Raw genomic sequence first — 24,479 nt, forward strand, 5'->3', positions numbered from 1 at the left:
AATTCTAATGAATAAACAACACTATATATATATATATATATATATATATATATATATATATATATATATAGCTCTTACGTACAAAAAAATGAGCAATTTCAGTCTTAATTACCGAGTGCAGCAATTAATTAATACTTTATCTGGATTTCTGGATTAAGCCGTGTCCGTGGCCCACAGCAGGCCGCGTGAACACGCTGTTCCCTGCGGGACTCGGCGCGTAACGGGTTACGGGTCAGGGTGTCTGAGCTAGGACACTGTGTTCTCATCACGGCGAGCTACAGTACAGCCGGAACACTGTGTTACTTTTGTGGTGGTGGAGAGTTTACAGGACCTGCCCTCGGCTTTCTGGCCACGCCCACCGGTTTAGTCGCTCTTCCCTTTCCTCTCCCCACTCCACTCCATGTGGCTCTCCTGAGCGCTGTTGTGTTTTTTCCTCCTCACACATATTCCGATAAGCCCCGCCTCCCCGCGGTAGGATTGGCTACTGCTCTATACTCCTAAAGCACACACCGTTTCTAAATCAAATTCTTTATTATTTATGTATTGTAAGGCGTAACCTCCACTAAGAGCACCGTCAGCAATGCCTCTATTTCACTCTGCTGCACTAAAGGTGAGTGGCTGACTCTGGCTGAGCCCAGACACCATGAGAAAAAGACTCTCTTACTCAGTATAGAGCTGATGTTGATACTCTGAAAATAATGTAAAGCAACATCATTCACAGTGAAGTGAAATGAAGCAGGATTGGACGGTAAGTAGGCCTACATGAGGACTGCTTGTGATTATAAACTACTAGCCAATCCCTGCGCAGGGGGCGTGGCTTCTCGGAATACGGGTGAGATTAGGCAAAAGAAAGACCCACGGCGAAACGTGCCGGTGGAACATTGAGTACTCTCGCGCCGGGAGGGCGGCGTCACAGCAGCAGCACGCGCAGCGCCGTTAAAGCGCTCGAGCTACATGTTGCACTCGCCGCCGGTAAGACTCGCCGAAGTTACATGCGGATATACGGAGAAACAGATGAGAGGACCCGGGAAAACAAGAGAAATACTGTGAGTATTTTCATTTATTTCATCTTTTTGCCTTTTACTTCCCAACCATCCAATGAGCTGCTCATGTAAACAGAGGCTAAGTGAAGTGTACCAATGTAACTGGAGAACATCATAAAATAATAATGTCTTACTTTAATTCTTTAATTACTATATATATATATATATATATATATATATATATATATATATATACACACATACATTACTATATATATAATATTTATATAATAAATAGAGACATAGCCGTCTGTCCATCTAGCTATGTATCTGTCTATCTACGTAAAGATAAATATACATACATGACATATTACTACACGATATACTATATACGTATACACACATATACTCATACATACTTGTATATTTACGGAACATAATCCAAACATATTATGAAAGTTATTAATAATTCCTTGTCATTTATGTCCTTGTGCTAACTTCTTTAAATAAGGAACTAACACCTTAACAACCTTCATTTATTGGTCGTGTACATACAGTTTATATATGTATGTACTTTAAGCTGCACATGTACCATCTGAAAAAAGCAGCAAGGGAAGCTGTGGCATCGCCTTTAACACTGATGAGAGAGTTCAAAGGAACTCAGTGAACCCGTCTCTGTATTTTCACGAGCTCATATGGGGAGACTCTCGTACAGGATCTCCTTCCTTAAAACTGTTGTGTAGCCTAATTTTTGGACCGCGCTTTTAAGGATGAACTATAAGGATTTGTCAATATGAGATCACAGACGCATTAAAACAAACAAGGAATTGAATGTGAATGTGCTGCGTTGCCTTATCTGTTTTCTCACTGAAGGCCAGCATTCAAGGTTTTTTCCTAGACTTATGCAAGTGTGTGCTTATTGTCATTATCCTGTTTTAGAAATGAAGGACGTACCTTTTAGATTGGAACAATATGTACAAGGAAGACAGGTACCTGACATTAGTGGAATGTATCTGATGTTACAAAACGTGTGAAATTCCCCTTTTGTCATGAAGGCGTGTAAAAGTGGATGTCTATAAGAAACCACATTAATGTAATCTAAAGAACAGACACTTTTGTGGAGAACATGTGCTTCTATACGTTTTGTGCACATCAGTGTGTGTGAGCATAGGCTGTTGTCTGGGAGTGTTTCAGTGTAGATGATTTGTTTTAGAACATAATGACTCAACTGCCGTGCGTTTTCATCTTTGTTCGAGAAGCATCTGGTGAGACTGAACCACACGAGTGTAAGCTGAGGTTTAATTAATTGTCATCAATTACCTGATGAAGAGTCTCATAAAGACGCATCAACCTGTAAAAGAGTGGCTCATGTAGGTGGAACACAGGCAGGTTTATAGAAAGTACGTAATAATTATGGGGGAATGGGTTAATGACAAGAGAAAGCTTTTAGGCAGGAAAGAGCTGGAGAGAAAGACAGACAAGTGGTTGTATATTATAACAAACATATCAGGAACATGCTTGTAAATTGCCTTTTTAACCAGGTACCATGTCCTCCCATACAAAAATGTAATATATTCCAATATATTTTATTTACATATAGTATATTCCAATATATTACATTTACATATTGGAATAGGCTGCAATGTATCGTCACTATTGGAACAAAACCTTATATAATTTTTACTGTTTTTTAACATTATTTGGAAGTGCCCTTTACATTGTGTAAAAATTTATAATGAAAGAACTAATAGAAGTGGCCCTAAATGACTTACATTAAAATATATTCATATCAACATATATTGAAAGTTAAGAATGTTTTCTTTCTTCTGTAAATTTACTTTTTTGTAGATATAAGGTTTTGTTCTGACAGTAACAATATACAGGGGACATGCACCAGAAGTTCTGCAGGTACCAGACGTTCTGCAGAATCCTAAGGAAAGAATTCAGTTCCATTTTAGCACTATAAAACTTTATAAATATTAATCCATTCATAGAGCTAGTTCATATTTTAGATGAGAAGGCACAAGTACTTATCATCTGAACTAAACTAAATGAGAATTTGCTTTTTTTTCCCTTGTATCTCTTCCATCTGTCTGTACTTTCACCCCTTACATATCATCAATACATCAATACAGAATGATGTAAACCATTTATATAAGAAAAAATGCACATTGCTCATGCTGGAACAATAGATTCTTGTGGATTTATATGGATCATAAGTACATAATTTAGAATCAAATGTATTACATTATATATCGTCTGTTAGTCAGAGAGTACAATTGTCTTAATTAAAATGGACTCTGACGCACATACCTCTCAGACGTGTGTACATTCATTTCCATGTGTTTGGACCATATTTTCCTGTCATTGTTAGTAGCAACCAATTTGTAAGAATGGTTTCCACATATATCATAGCGCAAGTGGCTTTTTCTGTGTGTGTGTGTGAGTGAATAAACATTAAGTTCTTTGAGCGAGAGCCTTGAGTCATAGTGTGTATCTTGCAGGACTGGACTGAATGTTCTCTTCTCTGATCTGTTTTTGTTCCTACATCTCTCCGGTCAGTTCGCAGACGTAATACTCACGAGACACCCTTCTTCACTAAATCTGCAGCTTCAAACCATTCAACCTAATTAGCATCCGAACAGCATCATTTATAGACATAATGGCACCAGTTAGGCTGCTGGCTTTGTCTGATCTGATTATTATTTACAGCGACCAGTGACCAGTGCATATGGCTATGAGAAATGGGAATTTCAGGTGGCTTTTTCACATTTTGGTGATGTGTGATTTGAAAGAGTTAAAATGTCATCAAATGAAAACTTGTGAGATTAAACTGGTTTGCTTTAACAATATCAATACATCATGGCTAAAAACTGCTAGGACCTTATTGTGCCTGGGCATTAAGATGTTGGTTTATTGGTTGGTTTTATTAGACACCTGTGGCTGTACTGTTTTACTCGTTAGACTCTTGAAAAAGTGTGTTTTTAAAGGGTTCTTAGTAAAAATGAACCTAGAACCATGATAACTCAAAAGCTTAAATGGTTCTTTGCATGCTTTGCAGACTTTTCATAATGGAGAACCTATTGCATGTGGTGTATACACACACACACACACACACACACACACACACACACACACACACATATATATATAGATAGATAGATAGATAGATATAGATGTCATCATCTATCTACATATATGAAACGTTTTTTTTATGCAATATGCAATAGATGAACTCTCCTTGGTCCTCCTCCATTTTTAAAAATATCCTGTAAAGAACTACATACAACAGCTTTCCCATCATACACATGAATCATATAACCATGCAATGAGCCATTTATACATTCAAACAGTTGTTTGAGTTGTCAAGATTCCATATACAGTCATCGCCTTCACTAAAGAACTCTTGTAGAACCATTTTTATAGGGGTGTATAACCTTTTTTGGTACTAAATGGAACCCTTTTTAGTAAGATTGCGCTATTTTTTTGATTTTTTAAACAAAAAGCTGAAATTTGATTGTTATTCATGATGACCAGAGAGAGGTGAGCAGTGCATATAGTTGTATGTAATATGAATTATTCACATTTTGTAATATGAGATTTGAAGAGATGAGCTGTATGGGGTTGGAATGATGAGCTTGTTTGGTTTAACACTGGGAGGTGAAATGACAGAGAGTGGTCTCGGAGCTCCAGTGTGAAGCTGAAATTTGGTATACGCCATCAGATTGTGCCAGGAACTGTGAATGGAGGGAACATAGTGTTCCCCTGCACACACTCATAAGCTTTAGTGTACACTCTCTCTCTCACACTCACACACACACACACACACACACACACACGCATATACACACACACACACACACACATGCCTCCTCCCATCACAGAGAAAGACATACACACACACACACACACACACACACACACACACGCTCTCTCACACATACGCACACTCAGGCAGATAGGTGCCTATGGTTAAGCGCAGATCTACCAGTCTTGCTTTTTAAAAAATGGTTATAACACAGACAAAGACAACAGGAGACACTTTCATTCACTGTCTGTATCTCTATTTTTGTCTAACAAGCTCACATGCAGACTCCTAATTGTACATCTGGGGAATTCTGTGAATTTTGTAGGAAATTAGATTGCAAAGATGTTGTGGTTGAGCTTCTGGTGTGTGTGTATATATATACTTGTGAAGATATTTTAAGAATTCTCAAATCAAAACTTCAAGGATTAAACATTGCTGGGTTGCTTGAACAATATTACAGTATCACAGCTAGAAGCTGCTTGAACCTTGTTTTGCTTGTGCTTTGAGATGCTAAATTATAAGGAAAGGAACCACTGCCATTATAGTCTGTATTGAAGACACTGATGACTGCACTGTTATATTTGTTAGAGGTATTTTGAGGGTGTTTTTAAACGGAAAGTCGAACAGGAAGCTGTAAAATCTCTCATGAAAAAAGGGGATGCCCCGCTGCTAATATGGGATGCTATGGCACCTGTTCTCGATATACTTTGATGGATAGGCCATTTTGGTAAGCTTTTAGTGAATGTCACCCTAGCTAGTTTGAGCGCTGATGCTTTAAGAAAAAAAAAAAAGAAAAGCAGATCGTCCTCCTAGTGTCATGAAAAAAGGACACAAAGTTAAAATTTAACCCATGCAGTAAGAACCCATGTAGAATTAAACACTACTTAAGCTATGTTTCAACTACGTCAACATTTATGAGGCAAATTCCACCTCTCCAGGATTTCCCTAGATTGTCCAGGTTTTTGGTTGCCAGGAAAAAAATAATTCCATTGATGACTCAAAATGTCCAGGAATCCAAGCATTTTCAAATGTAAGCATTTCTTATGAATTTTAAATTGGTTGTGTTTATCCGGTTAAACTATTTGTATATAAAGAATGGGACTGAGTAGTTCAGATTATTCTCAATGTTGTTTTGGAAGTGCACCCTGCTGGGGGCATGTTTAACCAGGCAGCACTTCAGCACGATAACCAATACAGGTTATTGTGTGAAGTTGTAAAATACAGGAAGTCTTGGGGAGTTCAGGAACCTCTAATTAACGTCTTAGACCCTCCAAATGTCTCAAAATGAAACTTCTGGGGTGCCCCTAAAAATAAAGTTATTATGATGTCATGCTCTCCTGTAGCAAAAAAATAGATGCTTAAATACAAATTCAGGGATAGGTCACTGCTTAGCTGCTTCAACCACAATCTGTGAGCTTTGCTATTGTCTTTGACTTGGTCAATTTCCCAAGTGATCGGTGGAAAAAGTGAATTGTTATTCATTTTGTTATTCATTTCTCAAACTTGATGACTAAATAGGAGATGTGTAAAATCTGAATTAAGCATGGAGGACTGCATTACCAAACTAATAAAGAGCATTTCAAAAAGAAGGATTATTAAACCAAGTACATAAGTTAGCAAGTTAGCTAGCATAAGTTAGTAAAAATACTTTAGCAGCGAGCCAACAATGGAGTAGCCAGGCAACATGGGGCCCCTGAACACTGGAGGTATTTCGCAGACAGACAATAACTGAGAAGATTAGCTTCTGTAACTGAACTGACATCTATCTACCTTAAACAGCACTGTGAGCATAGCTACATGTCTGCGAAGTTTAGGAAAAAAAAATACAAACAAAAAAAGTCAACATAAAATAATTGTACAGTCTAGAATACCAAATTGTGCAGTCTAGAAACTAAGTTCTGCAGTCTAGAACACCAAATTGAGCAGTCCAGAAAACTAAATTCGGCAGTGTTTAAAACTAAAATGTGGAGTCTATAACCTTAAATTATGCAGTTGAGAGTACTAAAATGTACAGTCTAGAACACCAAATTGTGTAGCCCATAACAATAAATTGTGCAGTCCAAAACATTAAAATGTGCAGCCCAGAACACTAAATTGTGCAGACCTGAACATTAAAATATGCATTCTATAACACTAAATTGTGCAGTCCTGAACAATAAACTTTGTAAGAACAGTAAATTTTGGAGTAAAGAACACTAAATGTACAGTCTAGAACATTGTTTCTTAATCCTGCACCTGGTGACCCAGCCCCTGTCAGTGATTAAGAGCACTGTTCTACAACACTAAGAGAGATTCTTGATTTCTGAGATTAATTGATGCTTAACCTGAAGAAAATATAAACGAATCCAAACACTGTCCTACATTTTCATGTTATTATTTTTTCTAAAAGGAATTTAGTGTGAATTTAGTGTGATTTTATATACTGACCAACCGATTTTAGAATCACATAAATCTTTATGGGTTGTTTTTTCAGACAAGGATTAAACATAGTCTTGGAGTTCACAGTATACTGAACACAGATTCTTTATGTGTAGTCCAAGACTAGGCATAATCTCTGTCTGGAAGGCCAAACCCAAAGCTATCAACTTTCACAAACAGAAGAGCATGTTTAAAATACTCAGTATGACATTTGTGTTGGGATCTACTGTTCTGATGGCGTCATGAGAAAACTGTTTTTATTGTTTTTGAACATGACAGCTGCTCCTTACATTTTGTGAACATTTCATGACAAATGTACTGAGAGAAACGTTGGAAAAATTTTAATGGCTTTTTAATTTACCATGACAAATGTTAAGTAAAAAACAAGTTTACATTTTCCTGTAGTCATAATTTTACTGATACAAGGTTTTCTTATGATGTTACTGATAGTATCCAACATGATATTGTAGAGATCACTACGAACAGAACAAGCTGCACTTTAAATTTCTAACTAGTTTGTGTTTGTGTTTCAGGGGAACAAGGGCATGTGTGAGTGCTGAGATGGCCACGTTTGAGGATGAGTCTTCGACTAGCCAGTCTCCTGTTGATCTCTTTAACTCACAGGGTATTGATATCACTCCAAATAAAGACAGAGGAGTATGTAAGGTTAGTAACATTCTGTTATCTCACGCTCTCTACATCTGAGTCACAGTTTCTTGATTTATGTAATATTACACTGTGCAACATAGATAACTCAGTTTCTGATCAACTGACAAATGAATTTCTTGATTTTGTACATCATGGCCCTATGTAGTCTGAACTATTACTAATACTGTTACTGATGAACATTAGATATACGGTTTAGACATTTAATACGACTGTCTTGCCAAACATTATTAAATACTGATTGGTCCCTGGTCTAATCCACATCATCTGTGACATTTTCCCTCTATTATTGTGCATGTGGTCATCCTGTTCTCTTGTGGAACAGGAATGTGGACGCTGTGTTTGGTGTTTTTATGGCACAAAGCACTACTGAAACTTAATTTGAAGATGATGCGTCTTTCAGAACATTGTGTGACATTTTGCTTTTGGTAGTCTAAAATGCAGGTTAATCTGTGTTAACACATCTGATACATTTTTAAGAATTAAACATTTTCATCTTAGAATGTTAAAACTTTCTACTCTCTTTTCTTTTTTAGATTTCTACCCAAAGAAAGAAAGCTCTAAAATGAGTGATATAATATTTCTTTATTCAAAATGTCTAAAATAGTGTCTTAGAGTAGACTGGAGAATAACCTCTTCAGACACATCACTTAAAACTGGGTGGTTTTCCCGATGGTGGATAAATCCTGAATGGTTTTAATTACAGAATTACTTGAATATCAGAAAAAACTAAAGGAACAGCATGATGATGATGGCTTTAATTGATTCTCCACAGATTGTGAAGCGGCATGGTAAAGAAGGGGAGAGGCCTATGATCGGGGACAAGGTGCATGTCCACTACACTGGTAGACTGCTTAATGGGAAGAAGTTTGACTCCAGCTTTGACCGAAAAGAGCCTTTTGTTTTAAATGTAGGCAAAGGTATTGAAATTTTATTGTGTGTTTTATTTTATTTTATAGTCACTATATCTATCATGTCTATTCTTCTTTTTCATCATTCATCTACTCTTTTTGCAATCATTTTGGTCTGAACTAAAGTGCTAAAGCCCATAAGTGAGAGAAGTGAGCAAAGACAAAGCAGGACAGATGCTGAACCAACAGAATAGAATGAAATTAAACATTAAAAAGAGAATTAGTAATTCAGTTTGAACAACAAAAGTGGCACTGACAGAGTAAAGCATAGATTAGTTTCCTTACAAATATATTTGAGTGGCAGCAATAGTATTGTCTCTAGAAAATACTTAGAGTAGTACATAGAACAAACCTACCTACCTCTGGAAAAAGACATCAAGTGATAGAGTCGTTTTAATGGAGAATTTTAATTGCTGTATCAATTTGACAAGACAGTTGAAAAGAATTTTTGTTAATACTTTACTGAAGGGCAGTATTCATAAGCTAAATGACACCTACACAGCCCTTTCAAGACAACTGATAAAAACCAACATAAACATTTACAAGGGCTTCTTCCAACAAACATTAGTTGTCATAAAGGCTGCTTTTGTCAATTCTGATGTCAACAGCAACTGTTATGACAACTACGCTTGTTGGAACAAGCCTTTATAAATATCTATTTGGGTTTGCGTAATAAGCAAGTGAGCTAGTCTGGAATTCAAGTGGATATTAATCTATATTCACACTGCATGATACAGAGTTATCTTGTTAGGTGACAAACTGTTAGGGCACTCTCTCATCTAAATAATACAACAAATGTCTGCCTGTTATACACCTACCCCTGAAGGAATGGTTGTTCTTTATGTCAGATAAAGAACTGTCATTCATCCAATAGACAGCAACGTGACTGTGCCTTGCTTTCATTTTTCTTTGCTTTCTTTTTGCTTGTAGTCAATTCTGGAATGTCCTCATAGGTTTACTCAAGCAACAAGGCAGAGCTGAAATTCCTGTTACCTCACACCTGTTATTTCAGTATAATTAGTCATGAAAGTTGCGCACCGCCATAGAAAGTCATGAAAGTCGCATAGAACTGTTTTGACATAAATGACCTTGCCCACTGTCTGTTTATATAAAGAGGACATTTTGTAATGAAAGATGCTGGCACATGCCACGTTCTACTGGTTCCCCATGCACCTCGCTTTTACATCCTTTTGTGTTTAACTGCAAGTTTATGTTACCTGCTCATATCCTCTGGGTATTTTTTGCACATCATTTCAAAAAGCCAGATGCTCTTTTTTCAGGATGAATAGACCAACAGAAATAACTCAAAATTAGTTACATATATTAAAGTTGAGAACGTCTTTCCTTCTTCTATAAATAAATTTAATTAATTAATTAATTTTTCACTAGCGGCTCATTGGAACAAGTGGAAAAATTCTAAACTTTCAGTTACTTTCAATCCCTGCTTACTTTTGTGCACCTTAAAGCCACTGTAACTCTTCCATACTTTCAATCTTGAAACCAACAGAGTCACAGCTGCGTATTGCAAACAATACTTCTGAGATAAGATATAAAATAATCTGCTTGCATAAGTAAGTGAAAAAACAGAAGTAAACAGGTAAGTAAGTTTCCAAAACGAGATCAAAAGCAATTAAAAAATATATAGAAAAAAATGTCCAAGACCTAAATCACTGAAACTGTCACGATCACATAAACAGCACTTAAAGCTTTCATCTTTGAGTGATAGAAGAAAATTAAGCTCCATTCTTGCTTCAGATCTGAAAACGTCATATGTGTTTCTATCCACTACTTCTACTATGTCTTCTACTATGCACGGACAACTCAACGTTATAGGTCTGAAAGGATGTGTAGTTGTCAAAAAGCCCTTACTGAGAAAAGGAAATAGACAAAAAAAGAAGCCTATTTGTTCTAGAACACAGAAACCGGACATCTGAGATGTGGAGTAAGGTTTCTATAGACTCATGTTTCTTAATTTGTAATATGTTGGATCGTCAGAAGCAGAAAATGCAACCAACTTCTAAGACTGTACTTTGGATGTGTGGAAAAATGTCCCTGCAGATTTATTAGAAAAACTGAAAGCAAGCCCTAAAAAAGTGGAAGCTGTGATAAAGGCAAAGCGTGGACCCACTAAATACTGAGAAACTGATACTATATTTAGCTGTTGAGGCTTCTGTGATATTTAGTGTTAAGTGTGTTTTTTTTTGGTGTTCTTTTTCAGAATTCTAAAAAATGAGCAAAGGAGGTCTCTGGCTACACAGAATACAATCAAATGTAATTAGGCTAATAACATATAAACATTATATAAACAGTAATACCACAAGAGGGTTAAGTGAGGATACATAACTGTTCCTTTGCTTAGCTGGAACAATAGCAGTAGTCAGGTGCATTTTTATTACCTTTTTATGATGGGATTACCATATCTGTTACAATCAGGTAGCACTAGATGTTCATGATGTTCTCTCTTTTGGTTTGTCGCAGGCCAGGTGATCAAAGCATTGGATATTGGTGTGTGTTCGATGCAGAAAGGAGAGGTGTGTTTGCTGCTATGTAAGCCTGAATATGCCTATGGCAGTGCTGGAAGCCCCCCCAAAGTCCCTACAAACTCCACTCTACTGTTTGAGGTAAAATTGACTGCATTCTGTGCAGAAAGTCACTGCGGTTTCATTATGGTTTCCAGTCTGGCCAGATAGGAGATACAGCACATATTATCATCACCAAAACAGGGAAGGAAATGTTTTCCTGATGTTAAGAGGTTACAATGGAACGTCTATAATGGTGTTATACCAGTAATCAGCTAATATTTTCCTCCTTTCCTTCCTCAGGTAGAGCTGCTGAACTTTAGAGGGGAGGAGCTTACAGAGGATGGTGGAATCTTGAGGAGAATAAAGGTCAAAGGTGAAGGATACAACAATCCCAATGAAGGGGCCACAGTTCATGGTATGTCCAATTTTACTGTACATGTCAACATTTAATTTCATAAGTCAACTGCCTCGAGGTTACTACACTAAACTCTACTTTGACACACAGTTTGGCCACCCCTGGTATTGTATTGTTGATTAAGTGAAAATAGGTACTCACTTCTGCACATTTTAATGCACAATTACTGTTCATTTTTTAAATTTGACATATTGGAAAAAAAAATAAAGCATAACATGTGGCCTGTGCAAAAGATATGTTTCTTATTTATTTATTCATTTAGACTCAGCAAAAAATCTGTGCACTGAATTGTTTTTATTTCTGTTTGTTCCCTGTTGAGAGTAACTGAACTTATTTTAATGTAGAAAATCAACAAAACGTGTAATTTAACAGGGGTGTTCAAACCTTTGCATACGACTGTACTACATAGCTGAAATTTAGACAAGCCTGTTGTTTTGCCTGTATGTTACAGTCCACTTGGAAGGACGGTGTGGTGGTCGTTTGTTTGAGGCGCGGGACATCACCTTTGTTGTGGGTGAATCTGAGGACATGGGTGTTCCTCTGGGAGTGGACCGTGCCATGGAGAAAATGCAGAAAGGGGAATGCTGTCTGTTATATCTAAAACCCAAGTAGGTTCAGGAAAATTTTGTTTTACAACACTTAAGACTTAATTTTAGCACCTTTTCCACTCATTTCTATTACCTGTATATGTATGAAATATTTATTATTGATTTATTTAGTTCTCATTAAAATCAGAATCCTGATTGTAATTTTAATTAATGATACTATTTGTATAATTTACAAATTGAGCCACAAAAGATATTCTTTCCCTATAGCTGTATTTAAAGTCATGAAAAACTAACAAAAAACAGTGTATGCTCCAGAACCATATGGGCCTGTTTGAATTAGCTGAAATAGACTGATGTCTATCTCTTTGAAAGCTTAGGTGTACGGCTAACACGTTGTGTACTCTGTTTTACAGATACGGCTATGGCAAAGAAGGAAAACCAGAATATGACATTGGACCAAATGCAGAACTGCTGTATGAGGTGACACTCAAAGATTTTGAAAAGGTGAGGTTTTGTGCTGAAGATTTTTTATTTAAGTTACTGATCCAATGTAATTAGATAATAACTAATAATAACTAAGTTTAGAATTTACATTAGTTCAGAACATTACTTTACTTTTACATTAAAGTAGATCTGTATTTAGACTGGAAGTTAAAAATAATAACATCTTATTGGTATTGGCAGATAATTATTCAAATTATCAGCATCAGATAGATGTTCTGATTTTACCTATATTTCAAACCAATATTGGTTGATGTATGTTTTGTGCTACAGAAGAGCAGAATGTTTAAGTGATGCCGGGATATTATGCCAAAATGTCTGCATTTTATTCTATGACTGCGTTTCTGACTCAACAAATAAGTATTTATCTGTAATGCTAATTTCCAGATAAATGTAGCCTCAGATCTAACTTTTTGTAAATGTTTATGCATTAGCAATGGCAGTTGCGTACATGAAATATATTGGGTATTAGCATCAGCCCACAAATTCCAAATTAATACATCCCCAAAAAATAAAACCATGAAATTTCATGCAGTTAATGCAGTTAAGAGTTAAACATATTGGAAACAAATTAAATGTAAAATATATAATGTGCCCTCCCTAAGTTTAGCACAGGCAACATTTTATACTTTTTTCTCCAAAATGTTAAATTGAGCAAATAAACAGTAATTGTGCACAAAAATGTGCCAAGCTGTGGCACATTGAACAAAATATCTATGGTGACAATTAAGTTGACCAGAGGTGGCCAAAGTTTTGCTTACAATTGGTGTGTTTGTGTGTGTGTGTGTCTGTGTGTGTGTGTGTGTGTGTGTGTGAGAGAGAGAGTGTGTTAAGGGCTTGTTTTTGGGATTTGCAGTAAAATTGCCATTTAATGTAGAATCATATCTAGGCTTGTGTGTGAAAATAGACAGAGAGAAAGAAAAATACTCCCTCTAGTGTTTACTGAATGACCCTAGACACATGACTGACACTCCATCGTTCCACAGGCCAAAGAATCCTGGGAAATGGACTTGAACGAGAAACTGGAGAAGGCGGTTCTGGTCAAACAGAAAGGGACCCAGTACTTCAAGGTGAGATGTCAATTATCTTTCTCTTTTGTGTGCTTTAGATATAAGAGAATATTCTACATAGACCACGTGTGCTTGTTGTTGTGACACAGAGGTTTAAATTCAACAGCCTACTGTACAGCTTTCCTTAGAGATGAAATCAAGTTAGTTGTATTGTCAAGCTTATTTGATTGATGTAGGAAGGGAACCCTAAACCTACACACAAGTAAAAGCACCACTTCAGTGAAATAATCACTCAGGTAAAAGTACAAGTGCTTTTCCAAAAAAACAACTTGAGCAGAAGTACAAAAAACTATTTAGAAATGCAGTCGAACTTGTTAGCACATGCAGCATCTACTAACATAGGAACTGAAGTTTGTTAGGCTCTATTCTTCTCCTTATGGGAACATGACACCTCCCACTTTTGAGGTTCATCATTAAAAAGTAGATTATTTTCCAAACAAATATAGTCGATGTATGTAAAAGTATTATCGAATACTCTGTAAAGTACCTGCTTACCTGTGCTTGTGTCTTTTCAGTCTGGGCGGTACTACCATGCTGTCATCCAGTACCAGCGAATCGTGTCATGGTTGGAGATGGAGTGTGGAGTTGGTAAGGAGCAACAGCAGGCCATCCAGGCTCTCCTGCTGGTGGCCCATCTAAACCTGGCTCTGTGCTATCTACGCCTGCGGGAATACTCGCAAACTGTGGAGAACTGTAACAAGGTAGAGTACCAGAAAGCAATTTTTTCCATCATTCAATATTGATAATTATTATCTCCTAATGCTTGATTTTAAATCTGAATGAGAAATTTGAGAGAAGTGAACCAGTTCTTGCTATCAATTGTATAAACAGTTGCTTAGGGCCCCCAAGCTGCAAGGGGTCTGCGAGTATGAATATACATATATCATCGCTGTCCAAAAGAAACAAGTATCTCCAAAATAGTAACTTTAGGAGAGGGAAAAAATACTCAATTTCAATGTGAGTTAATTCTAACTTACATTCTAACTTAAAATCATTTCTGTTGGTCCATTCATCATGAATTTTACACACAATGTAAAGGACAGCTGGTGTGTTGAAAAAATGTAGAAAAATAGAAATGGAGACAAGGTGTGTGTGTAAAAAAAAAATAGAAGAAATATTCAAGATTTTGCGTGATTTCTAGATTACTATTCACTATTGTCACGTCTCTTCCCGGCTCCACTGAAATGACTGTGCCTCACTCCATTGCGAACTCCAACTCCCAGAATCCTCTGGGAGTTAACCTTACTCCGGACAATCCACTCGTCCACGTTCAGCATCTCCTGATTACTGATTTCTGTCACCTGTATCTCATGTCATGCGTTCCATTAGAGTTAGTATAAAGCCCGGGCTTCTAGCATAGGTTCTTTGCGAAGTAGTGTTTCAGCCTGCTGTATGTTACCGAGTTTTGTTTTCATTTGACTTTGCTTTGTTCTCTCGTTTACGACTTCTGCCTGACCCTTCGGACATTGTTTTGCCTCGTTCGTGTTTTGACCTTTTTGCCTGCCTTTTTGACTTTGTCTGCGTCTCGCCTGAACATACCCGTTAGCTTGTGTATGACTTTAGCCTGTTTCTGGATTCCATCACTGGTTGTTCCTTTATTAAACGTTTTAACCAACAGCCAACTCTGCAAGCGTCCAGACCTCTCACAACTATTAAGCATATTTGTGATACTGACCAATTTGTACAAAAATTCACTTTTTTTTACCTTATTCCTACTATTGAAGCACATGTTCAGAGGGACATCCCAAATACTAAGAAATTGTGAAATTCATGTAAACAAAGATTCTACTAGAAATCATTGTAGTTGTAGGTTTATTATTCTTATCATTATTATTATTATTATTATTATTATTATATTTTTATTTGTGGTGCTACAGGTTCTATTTTGTTTCAACTCATTAAATCAATATATATATATTCGTTTGGACCTTCTCGGCTCTCAGCTCCTACTGACTCACAATTCTTCCTCTTCTAACACACAAGGCAGACTGGCCTTGCCTTCACAATAAGAGTCCTAAGCAAAATAACCCTTCAAATAAATGCAGAGGAACCAATAATCCAGAATTAACATGCACACATTTCTTGAACACAATTAAGAATGTTTTTCCTTCTCCTGTAAAGTTACCAACCATTTTGGGGATACAAGGATTTGTTCAAACAGCAATGATTTGTTATTCTTCATGTTTTTCTTTACATGCCACATACTCATTGTGTATTATGTACTGTATAATTTGGCACATTTTTTTTCCTGATCAGCATTAATGAAATATTAATTGTTGTTCATTCTTGAATACAAAATAGTATGACTGAGGTGGGTGAGGAGACCTCACATAAAATAAAATGTCACTTGGGGCCCCTAGATGTTCAGAAAATGCTCTTTGTGTGAGAAGAATCTGGCCTCTAGCTCTGTGGACTTTTTCTCCCCTTAGTCGCTTCTTGTTCTTAGACGTTTACCTCAAACTCACAGCCTTTTTTGTTCTCCATAATTTCGACCCTGAAAACGAAAACTGAAAGCTAACTCTGCTAACAGTCTGAGTGAGTATGAGTATGAGTCTGGTAAGAAAATGGCGAACATCGCCATCCAGTGTACAGAAGTATTAACTGTGTAAAGTTTAAGCCTTAAACCTGATTGAGAAACAGAACCGCATAAATAACTTACCTCAAGTGCATCATTGATGACTGATTTCTGTAGTCATCGTTATCATTTTATTGCCCAGATCTATGGCATACACACTACTACAGTAACTGAAGCACAGACAGTGCAGCTGCACATTGAAGACTGAGCTAATAAAGCAAATGGTTGATGGCTTTGCTCTTTGCTAGGTGGTGGAACTGGACTCTCAGAACGAGAAGGCTCTATACCGGCGAGGAGAGGCTCGTCTGCTACGGAACGAGTTCACTCTGGCCCTGATGGACTTCCGGCAGGTCCTGCAGGTGAACCCTTCCAATCGTGCTGCCCGCTGTCGGATCGCCGTCTGTCAGCGCAAAATCCGTGAACACCACGAGCGCGATAAGAAGATTTACGCCAACATGTTTCAGAGGTTCGCCGAACACGACGCCAAGGTACGCAGATCATCTTATCACAGTTAAACATTTTTAAAACAGATGTATTAAAAAATGCGTAGTGCTTTTTCTGTTTTTTTGTGTGTCCAGTGAAGGACAGCACATTTCAGGGAAAGTGTTTTGAGCTGGGGAGTGCTGATATAGGGTTATATTTTTTGAAGCATATTGGTGACGTACAATGTCAAAATGTAGTTTTTTTCAATTGTTCAGATACTTTATATGAAACAGAATCGTAACATGTTAGATTGTGGCAAGGGACAACAATAGATAGATACAATAGATTCAAATACAAACATTATGCAAATGAGCTGAGCGTCGACCAATCACATTGATATGAGGCGGAAGCTGCTTGTGTCTCTCACTCGAGCAGGTCTTTCAGGATATTATCAAAGAACTTGTAGAGAGGAGAATTACTGCTCTGTAATGTCTTCCAGGTTTCTCAAACGCTAGAGGGCGCTCCCTAGCGAGTCCAAAATTAATCGGTTAAGATGGAACATTTAAGTAAAATGATAGTTTCCAAATGCTTAAACATTTTAATGTAAAATAATACATTCATTTTCTGGACAAAGAACAGTAAACAGTTTAACACTAAGAGTTTTTGAACTCGAGTTATAGCAGTTCAAAATGGCTCCTTATGTATGTTCATGACGTCAGTGAGTGTGAACAGCCAATGAGCTGCTCCACTTGCCAACCAGTCAGCACTCAGTAGCAGTAGTGGGGTTTTTTTTGCTTTTTTAGTGAAATACATTCTTCTGCTTTCTAAAATTAAAGGAAAGGTCTGGGCAAGTGATTAGAAATTATTTTAACTTTTCATTTTTAGCCGTTTAGCTCTATTTACTCCCGTTCATTGAGGACTCGCTTCGTGGGTGCCCTATGGCATTTTGCAGTCATTTTTTGATATAATGGGGGAACAGGAAGAGGCCAGGCTCTGACATTATTACAGTGATTGAAGGAAAATGGACAGGGGCAGATAACTATACTGACTGAAAAGTGTACATTTTTTAAAACAATATTAGGCCGTGTCGGGACACAGAAGCCTCCAGCTTCTGCTTGTGTTTTAGCAACATGCCCCCAAAGCATCTGACAGCTAGTGTGGAAAGCCATTCACTTTGCTGTAAAATGCAGTGTTAAAGCCCCGTCTGCTCATTTTCATAATTTACTTCAAACTATTACCTATAGTTTTTGTAGTGTGTAATGGCAGAAAGGGACTTTTCTTGCTTTTGTTCTGTTAAAATATTTTTTAAATGACTAGTTAGATTTGAATTGGGCGGGATTAAATTTGGCACAGGTGAAGTCAAACCTGCCAAAGTACTAATCAGAGTTAGCAATATGTAGGGCACACGTCGGCTCCTCGCATTTCTCTCCCTCACATAAAGTGACTGCTCTCCTGCGGCGCATGTGACAGCCAAAAGTCAAGTAGGTTATTTAAGCTTTTCTAAATTTGTTAACAGTACTTGTTATGAAGGTTTCTACACCGTTGTTTGTGTCGTAGCTGGACACGGTTTCCCACTTGTGTTAGTAACTGGATCCTATTTTAAGCGATTCATTTATGAGAGTGCTTTAGATAGCAGCCCACCTTAAATGTAAAAATAAAATGCTAATATGTTAGCTATCTCCATTACATCGAGGCTCACAGTATTTCCCTATACCAGGGGTATTTAATTAAAATTCAGGAAGGTCCAGTTAGAGAAAATTTCCTCAAGCAAAGGTCCGGAACATCATAATGTCTAACTTACATCATGATTCAGTGCCATACACTGTATACTGAAGTAGCCTAGTAGTTATATCAACATCTTATGCAGTCAACAACTGAATGTCAAATCAAATAAAGTGCAATTCAGTCATATTTCAACAACATTTATTGTCAGTTTTCTCTTTTTAGAGCACGACATGTGAAATAACATCCCTCTGACTCACTTTCTTCTCTGACTGCTGTTCCTCACCTTGTCCCTCTCCTGTGTGTGCCTCATTCACTCAAGTCTCAGTGCTCATTGTAATGCACAGATCTGATTGGCTGAGAAGTGTCACATGTGATATTTACAATGCATGCGATTGGTCTGTGAGTTTCCCGGGCCACTATAGCCATACCGTAAAGGCTAGAAAAGTTATGCCGATTAAAATAGGACCAATTGTACTTCACAAGTGTGGCACACAATGAGACACACGATAAATTTCTCCACCGTGTCTGCAAATATAACCATGCTGACTCGTAATAGGAGCTTGTGTGACCTCCAATTCAGGAGCAGAGTTCCACAGTTAGCTAACCTACCTATCTATAGATTACGGATATAATGTCAGTGTTGCTGAGTGTCTGAGACACGATATGTCCGTTATCTAACTTACTCGTCATAAAATGAAAGCCTTCTCTAACATTATCTGCAAAATGTGAGCTTAGAATTACCATTAGACAGCTTGTTCTCGATTATGCCCTTTTTACTCACCATTCAGAGAGCTGAAGTGATGCGGGCGGCTCAAACATGCAGGGCTGAACGACACTAATTGGAAGTGTTGCATTTGTAACAAATGCTCCAAAATAAATGGGTTAAGATGGAGCATTCGAACAAAGTCATAGTTTCTAAATGCTTAAACATTTTCGATATAAAAGAATGCATTCATTTCCTTGAACACAGAACAACATAAAACATTTTAACACTGCTGTTGTATTTTTAAGCGCTATTTAACTCCAGTTATAGGAGTTTAAACCGACGCCTCATGTACGTCCGTGACGTCACTGAGCAAGAACAGCCAATGAGCTGCTTCACTCGCCAACCAATCAGCACTCAGTAGTAGTAATGTAGCCTCCTGCTGCCCAAAACCGTTTGCTGTAAAAAAAAGAAACATAAAGGTATGTTTTGTTTGTTTTTTTAGTGGAATACATTACTTTCTAAAATTAAAGGAAAGTTCTGGGCAAGTGATTAGAAACTATTTTAACTTTTCTTTTTTTGTTTTGCAGTCATGTTTTTAATATAATGGGGGAAATAGGAAGAGGCCAGGCTCCTCATAAACTGGCTCTGGCTCTACACAGCCCCTGGTGCCAGGTTGTTTACGTTGCCTGAGAGACTTTGGTTGTGTCCTTGCAGGTTGGCCGATTGAAAAGGAAGAAAGAAGAGAGCGGATTGGTAGATCAGAACAATAAGGCTGTGAAGAAGTCTCGGACGAAGAGTCAGGACGGCTCCTAAAGGCCCATGGCCCACCAGTGCCTGTTAATGAGGTGAAGCTTGTGCACCTGGTGTGGAGGGCAGCGCGGAGGGAGTGGACATTCATACACCTTCACCACTAACCTCGTGATTTGAGTGCTGTCACTCGGGACCCAAAGGAGACGATCCGAATACAATTCTGAATAAGAGAGATGGACACCGAAGAGGCTATAAGCCTAAACGGCATTCCTACAGACAAACCAAATGCAAATGATCCACATGACCACTGGCATCCAACACCCAACCTCCATCACGTTACATACTCCTCAACTCGGCAAAGGCATTTATCAGATGTACAGTATTAACAAAATAATTCAATGATGTCACAGAAATAGAATACAATTTAGTACTGTATTGTCTGCATACAATAATAATATGATAGGACTCAGTAGTGACTCAGAAGGATTTCAGTGTAGTGGGGACGATTTCGTCTGTGCGTTTGCAGTGTCATGGTGTGTATAGATGGCTTAGAGGTATTTTAGCACATTAAGGTGTTTAGACGAGTGGTCACAATGGGTAGCTGGACTCTAAAATACTGTACTGCCCAACAAGCCGTTTTGTTTGATAGTCTGCTGAACACAATAAGCAAACTTCCCTATGGGAACACGAGCTGATGACTGTGGTCGACTGATAGGCTGCGGCTCAGACTTTCCTACGCACTCCCCAGTGGATGGAGAAAGTATCCCAAGAGTTGGGCTGTGCTTGAAATCTCCATGTTGGGAATCTCCTGGTGTGAGGTGTAACTCGCGGAAGGCCCAGGTCCATGCAAAGCGATGCGCACATGTACACAAACACTTATTTAAAGAGACTCTTGCATGCTTCTTTAGTGGATACTGGGTGTGTCCTAGACTTGGGAACATAATTTAAAGGAACAACAATCTTAACCTTAAGCCTGTTAAGCAGGATATGTTCTTGACTCCAATCCAGTGTCTGTTATTTAGTTTTTTGTATGTATTTTGTTATCTGAATGTTTGAAGCATTTCTGCTGGAGGTCATTTGGCCATGTCTTTGAAAACTCAATAGTGTATGATAGCTAGGTTATGATAGTTCCTTCCATCCAGGATCATTTTCCTGAAATCTTTGTACTGAAGAAAACTTTGAACAGTATACTGTACCATATACAGTTGTGTGCAAAAGTTTGAACACCCAGTTACATATTTTGTTGCTTTTCTAATTTAACACATCCTTTACATGGAACAAACTTAAATATGGCATTTTCCTGCAAAGGTTAGTGAACATATTCTGTTTATTTGCTGACTGGTATCTTGGAAAAAATAACACAAAATCTAAAATGTGCCGCTACATTTGTACAGGCATTTTTTTAAATTGAATATGTTGGATTCAATAAATAAACAGTAATTGTGCATTAAAATGTGAAGAAGTGTGTTCTTGGTAGAGGATGTGTTAACTTATTTTTTATTTAGAAAATCAACAAATCATGTAATTTGACTAGGGACACCCAGACTTTTGCATGCGACCATAACAAGTGATCGTAACAGCATGAAGCTTTTGGGAAACACAATTTTGGTCGGTTGATCTTGATTTCTAAAACACTTGCGTTATGCTTAACACCTTAATCTCTTCTGATTTTAGACAGTAGAGATTATCAAAATAGTCTTGTTTGAAATAACAGACATATTTTACATTGGTTTGTTATCAAATCTCTGTGTGTATGCATTAAAAGGCAGGCCTATATCTCATAAAACTACAAAAAAGAAGAAAATCTGATGTCTAATCAATTTATGTTCTTAGATGCACTTTTAACCAAGTTTTAATGTAGTGCAGATGTGCACTTCCAGATTACACATCACAGTTAGAACCAATGGAGATTTTCTCAAGAAAACTGTTATGGTTATCTTTGGAAATGATCACTGCTGTGCATGGCAAAGAAGATGTAAAAGCAAGCATGACATTTGGTCAACAGAGGGTAGCATCTACATAATTTAAAGGAATACACATAGGAACAAGATCTGCCTTTGAAGACGTCTGCATCTGACACTGCAGATTTTGTTGATGCTATTTTATTTTATTACATTCGATTACGTATTTTCCATTTTTAATGAAACAGTTTTCTGGGAGATATGTGTGCAAAGGTTTTAATATAATCTGTAAAATGCATTACAAAATATTTCATTTCAAAAACCATAGTCCTGGAGGGCCAGAGCCCTGAGGAGTTTAGCAATATTACACTCAACACTCCAGATTCAACTCATCAGCTAATCATTAAGGCCTTTATGAGATGGATTCCGTGTTAGAAGGAAAACTCTAATGAGTGCAGGACTGTAGCCCTCAAGGATCTGACCCCTGCCTTAGAGCATGAGAAAAATGGGATGGGCCTCACTGAATTAAGTCCCTTCTGAAAGACTTTATTGTAGAATGCACCATTTTAGAGTGGACTTCTTTCATCAGTTCCTCTGCATTATTTAAAGAAACAGAACATTTAAATTAAATGTAGTACGACACAGTAGTAAATCTATAATTTTACACAAGTCTGCATTCTATGTGATGAAGGACAAGGCGGATATTTTATCTCCTATTTATCCAATCAGTGAGCTCACAGCTGATCTCTTGCATGAGCAATCTTCCTTACTTATCATAGCAGCTAAGTTTATTTTTATAATGGCAGTTGAATTATCTATGTCGTGACATGATTTTTTTTGTCCTTGATTGATTCTACTGACCGCTACTAGACATTGATCTGAACTTTTGTGAGAAATACAAGTGAATACTTTTATTAACACTGCAATGTGTTGTCTATCCATAAAATGAAATGGTATAAATCTATGCTAACTTCTATGATACACAGTACACATTTTCCCCTATTATACTGCCAATGGCTTAAAAAGCAGGAATGAGACACTAGAACTAGTTTTAACACAGTTATGCGTAAAGTGAATGCTGTAATGTGGGGCCAACTTCTGCATCCTAACATGTTTTACTAGAAAGACCCTTATTTCTAAAGACCAGCAATCACTAATAAAGTCAACTTTGAATAGGAATACACACATTCTTTGTCAAATCACTTTAAAATACATTTATTTATGCTGATTGCCACATTACTGATAAAAAAATAGATTTTTTAGGAAGTCTGGTCATGTGCAGAGTTGGATTCATTGAGACACAAGTCATGGAAAAGGCACTTTCAGTCTGTATCACATGACTTGCTTTTCTGTCACCCAACAGCTGACTAAAGGAAGCCAAGTAGGTCAGTCTAGACAAAACTGGGTCTTTGATCATGACGACCCCCGGCAGCATGAGCTGCAGTAGCTTCTGTTTTTGGGACTCTTTACTGTTATCGTCACTGGTCCGTCTGAAATGGCATTGGTCCTCCTCTTCATTTGTTTTAGATTTTAATTTATTTTTCTTCACTGTAGTTAAGAATCTAAAAAATAAAAAAAAATCAGTGATTTTAACAGCTAAGAACCTCTGGTGGCTGCTGAACCAGACTCATAGAGCTTAATGTCCTTGACAGAGTGCCACTGCTTCAGAGAAAGGCCACCAATTGTTATCCATTACATTCTAAATGTTGGATGAAATGAATGCTTTACAACATCAGTGCAAAGTTACAGTTCACATTGGCCTTAGAGTGGGATGTGCACCAAAGAATTAAGTTACAATGCTCCATAAAGCTGGACGATGTTCTCAGACATCAAAAGCCCACATCCTCTTCATTCTTCTCTGACAGACAACCCACATCCTCCTCCTTCTCAGCTAGTTTTGTTTTTCATTAACACTTGCCAATAAAGTAAATGTCTAATGTCAAAAGCACATCCCTCTATGTCCTGATGATGTTGGCCACTGCTCCCTGAAACCTATTTAAATGGCAACACAAAAATCACAGTGCACATCCACCTGTTAATCAGTAGAGGTTTAGGAGTGTAGCATTCATGAAGTACAGTATCCTTTGCTGCTGCGAGAACAGCATCCAGCAGTTTGCAACAGTCCTATTTAATAAAGAGGTATTCTGTGGTAAGGTCTAGAGTCATTTAACACTTAAAGAGGAGCACCACTTTGATCATCGTTACACTTGGTGACTGTGTCAGTTGAGAGGATGCACAAAGACTGGTGTAAATGTGCTTTTAGGGGTATCTGTGATTGACATAGCTAGAGTCCTTTGTGCTTCAATGATGTCCATGCCGATGTTCAGAGCAGTAAGGCCTCTAGAACACCTAGCTTCACAGGGGCTCCATCTGTGTCATGCTCAAAGGAAGGTCACTTGCTGGAGTGCAGAGAACATGTAATCTCTATGGAAGGTAAACGTTCAGGAGTTACAACGGAATCAACATAAATGACTCATTACGTGCTATCAAGATCAATGATTTCATGGCAGTAAAATGTCACATACTTTCAATATTATATTAGAAAGTTCATGATTAA

General features: G+C 37.5%; 2 protein-coding genes across 3 annotated transcripts in view; one reads left to right on the top strand and one right to left on the bottom strand.

Annotated features, from left to right (window-relative positions):
- The first annotated feature begins 548 nt into the window (after positions 1 to 548).
- On the top strand, positions 549 to 22,836 carry fkbp5 (FKBP prolyl isomerase 5). Its single transcript, XM_036570942.1, has 11 exons — positions 549 to 1,046; positions 7,743 to 7,875; positions 8,651 to 8,795; positions 11,265 to 11,407; positions 11,609 to 11,723; positions 12,175 to 12,331; positions 12,685 to 12,775; positions 13,759 to 13,842; positions 14,358 to 14,543; positions 16,666 to 16,905; positions 19,986 to 22,836. Exons 1-11 carry the CDS (start codon positions 955 to 957, stop codon positions 20,082 to 20,084), a joined length of 1,485 nt encoding a protein of 494 aa, XP_036426835.1. The 5' UTR covers positions 549 to 954; the 3' UTR covers positions 20,085 to 22,836.
- The window catches only part of slc6a22.1 (solute carrier family 6 member 22, tandem duplicate 1), a 28,447-nt gene continuing 26,152 nt past the window's right edge, over positions 22,185 to 24,479 (bottom strand). For both annotated transcript variants that reach the window (XM_036570940.1, XM_036570941.1), the window contains exon 15: positions 22,185 to 24,346. In XM_036570940.1, the coding sequence (XP_036426833.1) occupies positions 24,278 to 24,346 (69 nt within the window). In that variant the 3' untranslated portion in view covers positions 22,185 to 24,277. The remainder of the gene's footprint in view (positions 24,347 to 24,479) is intronic.

The sequence above is a fragment of the Colossoma macropomum genome, unplaced genomic scaffold (assembly GCF_904425465.1).
Source record: "Colossoma macropomum unplaced genomic scaffold, Colossoma_macropomum, whole genome shotgun sequence".
Lineage (NCBI taxonomy): Eukaryota > Metazoa > Chordata > Actinopteri > Characiformes > Serrasalmidae > Colossoma > Colossoma macropomum.